This window comes from Orcinus orca, chromosome X (assembly GCF_937001465.1).
Source record: "Orcinus orca chromosome X, mOrcOrc1.1, whole genome shotgun sequence".
Classification (NCBI taxonomy): domain Eukaryota; kingdom Metazoa; phylum Chordata; class Mammalia; order Artiodactyla; family Delphinidae; genus Orcinus; species Orcinus orca.
In genome coordinates, this window is record NC_064580.1 from 65986979 (window position 1) to 65994743 (window position 7765).

The 7765-nt window shown below is 40.1% G+C and overlaps 1 protein-coding gene across 2 annotated transcripts; it reads left to right on the forward strand.

Moving 5' to 3' along the window:
• Positions 1–273: 273 nt before the first annotated feature.
• On the forward strand, positions 274–4774 carry PBDC1 (polysaccharide biosynthesis domain containing 1). Of its 2 annotated transcripts, none has more exons than XM_012536981.3 (6): positions 274–401; positions 495–560; positions 2156–2215; positions 2717–2857; positions 3810–3921; positions 4245–4774. In XM_012536981.3, exons 1-6 carry the CDS (start codon positions 375–377, stop codon positions 4496–4498), a joined length of 660 nt encoding a protein of 219 aa, XP_012392435.1. In that variant the 5' UTR covers positions 274–374; the 3' UTR covers positions 4499–4774. The 2 variants fall into 2 exon arrangements, with proteins under 2 accessions (XP_012392435.1, XP_004280483.1); XM_004280435.3 differs by having other exon boundaries at positions 317–404.
• The last annotated feature ends 2991 nt before the right edge of the window (positions 4775–7765 follow it).

Below are 7765 nucleotides of genomic sequence, written 5' to 3' on the forward strand. Positions count from 1 at the left end.
TCTGAATGCGCGTCCAAGCACAAGTGGAGAATGTAAATTCGAATCTCTGCAGGGCACTCAGAGCAGTAGGGATGGGAAAGTTGCATTATTTTAACTCAGTCTTTTCCCATGTTTATCGCAGATATTACTGACTGTTCAACCACCTCCTGGCCGTCAAGAAGCCCAGAGTATACAACAAAGCCACACCTTTGCGCAAGGCGTAAGAGGAGGGGCAAGGAAGTACTGCCTCCAGGCGAGGGAGAGGGCACGGAGGCGCAGCCGCAGTCGGATGAAAGCCACTCTTTCCGGCTGTCCCTTTTCAATGAACTGGGAACTGCGGAAGGAGCACGCAAAACGTCATTTCCGAATTGGAGCCACGCCTTGTAGGCTGCAACATGGAGGCGACCAGTGGAAATGATGAGGTGGTGAGACGCTGCTCTGGGGTCGGGTGAATGGGGAAGCCGGGCTGGGTCGAAACTCGAACTCTCCTTCCCCATCTCTGTTTCCTTTCCGAGGTTTCCGGGGAACTGACGTCCGTGGCGCACGCTGTTTCTCTCCCAGCAGAGTCTTACGGCAACGATGTGAGTATGACTCACCCACGGTTTCCACGCACGCAGCTATCCTGGGATGTCTGCAGGGCCCGCCACGAAATTGTAACCCTCCTACCCAGATGGCTTCCGTAGACTCTCCACGTCTGCCAGAAAATGCGCCTTTCAATTAATTCTAATCCTTTTGGTTCGCAAACGCAGGACTAACGTCAATGGGAGTAGTTCCCAAACTGTGCTGTACTTTAGAGTTACCTGGGAAGCTTTTAAATATCTCGAAGTTCGGGTCGCAATACATCCCAACTAAATCACTGTATCTGGGTGGTTAGAGTCAGGAATCAGTATTTTTAAAGGTCCCCGGGTGACTCCATTGTGCAGTAAAGTTGCACTGGCTTATGGTGTATCTGGTTTAGATCCTTAAGGAGAAAGCACATGATGTATTTTGAGTTATAAGACACACGGACATGAAAATAGTAATAACACTCAAATAATAATGTGATGTATGGTAGATTAGTGAATCAGGGCATAAGATCCAAAGGAGGTTAGCCAAAGAAGAAACCCCTAAGGACCCAGACAGTAAAGGAAGACTTTGCTGAGGAAGTGGATGTGGAACTGGATCCTCAAAGTGTAAGTGGACAAAAGATATGGATTGGCAGTCAGGAAAAGGGCATGGAGGTAAAAATGCAAATTTTTTTCTGGGGTCAGTGAAATAGATCCATCCAGTTGGAGTAGGAGATTCCAGTGGAACAGGTACTTGGTAAGGCTTATTATAACCTAGCCTGCTTCACGATATTGATTCATTTCTAAGTGTTGTGGGATAGGGAATTGGCTATCTGATGAACACACATGATGATTATGACATTGTACACTCTTAAAAGTGAAGAGTAATATTACTTCTGTTATCTTACTCTGTCCTCTCAACAACTCAGTGGTGTATGTGGGTATTTCAGTTTTACAGTAATTTAACTCAGTCCTGAGAAGGTGATTTATCTACTGCTTTATATAGTCTTCTACACTTTCACTAGCTGCTGGGAAAAGACAGCCAGTGGCTCATTTTGTTTATTAGACTGTGTAGGTAGCTTCTTTTGGTTGTCATAAAGACAAAAGAATTATTATATTGTCCAAACTTATTAGTCCAGTTTTTTTTAACATCCAGAATCTTTTATTGGTCACTTGTATGCCAGGTACCAGCATCAACAAGAAAAAAAAAGGTGTTTCCACCTAAAAGAGCCCCTTATCTCTTCGTTTGCCTCTTCCTGTAGTGTTTCTCTCCCAACTCTGTAGATCTACAATCACAGATGAAGACAGCTACAACAAACACTCGATCAGGAGGCAAGAAAGCTATGGATAAATCCCTCCCAAGTACAGAAATATTAGTCAGCAATCACTATACCAATTGCCCAGAGCTTCACATACAGCCTCCCTTTAAGCCTAAGATTATCCCATTTTACAGGGGAGGAGGCAACAAGTTCCAAGAGAATTCAACCTTAGTCCAGTTTTTAACCTTTGACAGTAACACCAAGCTTGGTAGCCCTCTTGAGCATTAACTAGACATCCACAGACTTCCTTAATTTGTTCTCTAGTAGCAAGATTGGGTGATTTCTGACCTGGCATTCTTCACTCCTTTGCAGCCTGATATTGAGATGGCTTGGGCCATGAGAGCAATGCAGCATGCTGAAGTCTACTACAAAGTGAGTTGACTGTCTTCATTGTTAAGCAGAATTAAACATGTAATTTCAGCATATTGTGCTCTGCTAATCACCATTCTCAGCAAGTTAAACAGTTGTGTTTTGGAGATAATTTTTATTACTCTAAGGAGAACTGGGGCATGGAAGTCAGTTTTGCTTTGACAGTGAGGAGTTGTGCTTCTCTGCCCAGTGTTGTGTTGCTAACCCACAAAAGGATGCCTGGCCCATAGTAGGCACTAAATAAATGTTTGTTGACTGAATGAATAATCCACAGAGGGTAACAGCCAGAGATTAATAGGGCCAAAGGGGTTTGAATTGGTGGAAGGGACTGTAGTATATTATGGCCCTTTAAGATTATGTCATGATTTCATCTGGGACCTAGGCTGTCTATATTTTCTAATAAACTCTTCTGCCCTGAGAACCATGAGGATTTTCTGGGGAAGAGGGGACAGAAATATAGTAAATTAGAGACTAGCATCTTTACGTTGTCTTATTGTCTGGCAGCTGATTTCATCAGTTGACCCACAGTTCCTGAAACTCACCAAAGTGGATGACCAAATCTATTCTGAGTTTCGGGAAAATTTTAAGAAACTCAGGATAGATGTATTGGACCCAGAAGAGCTCAAATCAGAAGGAGCTAAAGAGGTAAGAATTCTCTTTTAAATATTGCCTAGCATCTGACCAACAATTATTGACTGTGAATACATTTTTATACATTTAAACTTTTGGGGGGTTTGTTTTAAGGCAAATACCTAAAGCACCAGGGCTTTTATGCAGTTGTAATTAATGTGTTACTAAATGAATGTTTTTCTGGTTTATGGATTTTTCATTTTCATTGAATCTATTTTTTTTCCCCTTTGATTTGGACCTTTCATCCTCACCCACCTAGCTCTTTCAAGGGAGAAGGAATAAATTTATTTATGTGAGTACTTTAGCCAGAAGGCTTAGATAGAGGGTTGGCAAATAGAGTACGGAGAGGTGTTTGGATTCTCTGGATTTAAGATCATATTATCACAGGCCGTGGATAATTGGAAAACTTGTGTTTTGCATTGCTTGCTTGATTATGTTATACTTTTACAGAGCACTAAAACTCTTATAGTTAGGAATTTTTTTTCCTTGAGGGTAGACTCTCGGCTTATGAGGAATGTAAACTTTTAACTCTAAGCAGGCTGTTACTGATCTTTGGAAAATTGCCTCTATTGGATGGACTTCTTTCTTAAAATTTAACTTTGTGACTTTGGGCCAAATTCCTGCCTTCTTTGTCTCATTTGTGCTTCAGTGGGGATGAATAACCATTTTGGGCTGAACTAGCCAATAACTTAAAATAGAGAATATACTTAAGAAATTAAAATTTAATTCTCTAGTCAAGGATTTAAGTATTTTATCAGATTAAACTGTTGTTCATGTTGGGAAATACCAGCCTAAAGATACCAAAGATAACACAGAAACTCATTGCTAGTGAAACTAGTAATCAGCTCAATTCTAGTCTCTTTCACTGTGGTTACTTTCCTTACCGGGGAAATGGAAGCCCCTCTCCTGGCCTGACTTCACCAGCCTCCTGCATTTTTTAGCTAAGGTACCTTTTTTGCCTTTACAGAAGTGGAGACCATTCTGTTTGAAGTTTGATGGGATTGTAGAAGACTTCAACTATGGTACTTTGCTGCGACTGAACTGTTCTCAGGGCTACACTGAGGAAAACACCATCTTTGGTGAGTTTCTTGCCTCTGGGATTGTTTCTGTATAAGCAGAGTGAGGGATCTGGTTTTACTGATGAATCAATGACATGAATAGTTAGTTTGGGAATCATGTTATTTGTTATATCTGTAAAGATCATGTTACTGTATCTTGAGTAACTGTGAGGTAAGATAAGTATTTTCAGCATCATTTAGTATAGGATTAGAACTTACATCTCTGAATCTTATGACTATATTTGAATGCTTTGCATGTTAGTTCAGCTTTGTCAATAGATTTCCAGTAGGTTTAGAGAAGTAACTGTGACTAGGACAAATAATCAATTCTATTCACCTTTCAGCACCCAGAATACAATTTTTTGCCATTGAAATTGCTCGGAACCGGGAAGGTTATAACAAAGCAGTTTACACTAGTGTTCAGGACAAAGAAGAAGAGAAAGGAGCCAACAATGGAGGAGACAAAGGAGCCAACAGTGGAGGAGAAGAAGAGAAAGGAGCCAACAGAGAAGGAGAAAAGGAGAAAATCAACAAAGGAGGAGAAAAAGAGAAAGAAGCCTACAAAGAAATCAACAAAAGTGGTGAAATAGCTATGTAAGGTAGACAGGGAACAGCACTCTAGAAGCTGTGATTCAGCTGAGCCTACAAGTACCATGATGCTACTTGCACAGGCCCCTATGGTGAAATGTATCTCCTTGTTCACTGGAAGGACATGCAGAAGGACATCTTTCTGGCCTAATCATCAGGAGCTGCAATGGTTGTTCTCTTGTATGAACTGGCTTGAACACTATTAGTGGGGTCTTAGTTGATGGTTTCTTGCTTCTCACCACCAGTCAAGTAAGAAATTTTGTAAATAAATTTCTTTTGGTTCTTATGACTATATGTTTGTGATTAACTTTTAAAAGGTATTGAAAATTATTTGACACTTGATTTTTTTTTAGGTACATAATCTCTTTGTCATGTCTTATATAAAATGATTTATGCCTATTTCTTTTTTTTGTTTTTTTTTTGTTGTGTGTTTTTTTTTTTTTTTTTTTTTTGTGGTACGTGGGCCTCTCACTGTTATGGCCTCTCCCACTGCGGAGCACAGGCTCCAGAAGCGCAGGCTCAGTGGCCGTGGCTCACGGGCCCAGCCACTCCGCGGCATGTGGGATCCTCCTGGAGCGGGGCACGAACCCACGTCACCTGCATCGGCAGGCGGACTCTCAACCACTGCGCCACCAGGGAAGCCCTATGCCTATTTCTTAATGCTTCTCACTATTTCCTGTAGTGAAGTTCTCTCAAACCTGTAAAGTTGTATACGGTTTTGGATTAGAAGTCCTTACATAAGAATTGACTCTTGCCATTTGAGTGACTCTAGCTTTCTGATTTTATTTGATATATCTCTCAAAAGATTTGATAAATACTCTATGGGGATAACAGCAGCAGCCTGAACCTGTCACACTAGTGAACACAGCCCAGTTCACATTAAAGGAGCAGGAGACTGAACCTGCTCTCTCTTGTAACCTGCTTCTCTCTTGTAACCTGCTTCTCTCTTGTAACCAAGTTGTTACCTAAAATATAGCAGAAATTAATAAATATAAAGCCTGGTAGAGTGGCTTTCCTTTTATAATGCTGTGGACAATAGCACACATTTATACATTAATACAAAATGAACATATTTCTAAATGGGATTTTGTCAGACTCCAAAAATAGACCAGTTGATTCTATATGGATGGGGGGATGTTCCTTCTCATCTAATGACTTTTAAGAGTGCATGTTTTCAGTTATCTTTACAAATGTATAGATTTGTGCATGTCCCCATAGACATACTGACTTTGTTTGCTAAAACTAGCTAGAGAAAGCTGCAATGTTCATAGTGCATACAGTAAATAGTCTAACCACAGCATGATCATGCAAGAAAAGATTTACCAGAGGAGAGGAGGGTGAATGATACTTGTTTTTCTCAGTGGACACAGGAGGAGACAAAAATTAAACTTAATTGATCAGTTGTCCCCTAGGCAAGAGCTGCACTAGAGATGCACAGTCAGCAGCAACAACTGGGCACAAAGTGAAAGGTTTCTCCATGAATTCTCTTTGGCGAGTTCTTAAAAATATTTAAAACATCTGTTAAAGTTTTCATTTTATAAAAATATGTTTTTTTAAAAGGTAAGAGAGTGTTAAATATATCATATTAGGCAGACTTTTTGAGATGAAGAACATGCTTTACTGTATTAACTTTCTCTTTGATTTTACAGAGAATATGAAACATACTGTTGATAGACTGCTTTAGAACAAGAGGCATCTATCTAAGAACTAGGTTATAAAAACTGGGAAAAAGAGGGGGAATAAGAACACGGAACACTTCACACTAACCGTTTGATTTGGAGTTGATCAAAAGGGACAATATCCTGGGTGGATCTGGCCTAATCAAGCGAGTACTTAAAGGAGACAAGCAGTAGCAGATGTTCTGTTGGTCTTGAAGAAGCAAACAGATGTATGAGAGAAGGGGGCCATGTGGCAAAGAGCTGAGGGTGGCAGTTGGGAGCTGACAGTGATCCCAGTTGCTGAGAGCCAGCAAGAAAATGGGGATTCTACTACAGTTGAAAGGAATTGAATTTTGCCAACAACTGGTGAGCTTGGGAGAGGAACTCAAGCCTCAGATGAGATTGTAGTCCTGGTTGATACCATGATTTCAGCCCTGTGAGACTCTGAATAGAGGACCCAGTTAAGTCATACTTGGACTCTTAACCCACAGGACTGTGAGATAACAGGTATTGTCTTAAGCCACTAATTATGTGGTTATTTATAACAGAGTAGTAGTAACTACATAGACTTTGGTAATGAAAGTGGACTGCTGCTGTAACAAGTACCTAAAGTGTGGGAATGGCTTTGGAATCAGGCAGTGGGGGGAGGCCGGAAGAATATTGAGGAGCATGAGAGAAAACCTAAATAGCCTTGTACAGACTGTCAGTGGAAATATGGACTTTAAGGATGCTGCTGGTGAGGGATCAGAAGGACATATTATTGTTATTGAAAACTGGAAGAAGGGGGATCCTATTAATAAGTGGTAACATTATAGCTAGAGGCCAGGAAGTTTGAGATTTGAGTCCTAGCTCTGAATTATTTGGAAGATGATATGAAGCCAGGCTTGACATAGTGTGTAAACATCTGTGATTTATTCAGAATGTGGTACCTATCCACTTATTTATCTCCATGACATCTTTTGGAGGCAGGGAAAGAGCACAGACTAATTTTTGCATTTACAGAAGGGAAAACTGCAGCCATTTAAAAATTTTAAGCCATTAAGTTTGTGGCGATTTGTTACAGCAGCAATATGAAACTAATAAAGAAAGCATACTGAACCCTGCTCCAAAAGTGGAGACATTCACTGCACTGTCATTATTTATTTTGAAACTATAGTTTAAACAAGGATATGTTGTACCGATGATTGGAGACATGAACTGCACCCAAAGTGAGCTTCAATAATTCTAAACCCTTTTGAACTTAGGAACTTAGGAACTCCTGTAGCTGAGTCTGTGTGTCGTGTGTCAGGTGCCATTAGTATAACTGGAAGTTCTCTAAATTTGCTTCTATGTACAATACAATGCTTATTAATGCATATGTGCTCATTTGGAATATATGTGTGTATATATATATATACACACACACACATACATAAAACTCAACAGTAACTTCATCAATTGTTTAGACCTTGGACCAAGAAAATGTGTTTCTGGAGAGGTGTGTTTTATCAATGACATTGTTTAAGATTGCCAGAGCATGGTGATAATTAAAGCTGACCAGGTTTTTGTTGGTTTTATTACTGTTTTTAAATTTTCTACAGGTAATACAGCTTTTTTTGCTTGCACCCAGTGTAGATGAT

Coding starts and splice junctions, on each gene's coding strand:
- PBDC1 (XM_004280435.3), top strand. CDS start 375: ATGGAGGCGACCAGTGGAAATGATGAGGTG. Junction 405..494: donor CCAGTGGAAATGATGAGGTG/GTGAGACGCTGC, acceptor TTCCTTTCCGAG/GTTTCCGGGGAACTGACGTC. Junction 2,858..3,809: donor AATCAGAAGGAGCTAAAGAG/GTAAGAATTCTC, acceptor TTGCCTTTACAG/AAGTGGAGACCATTCTGTTT.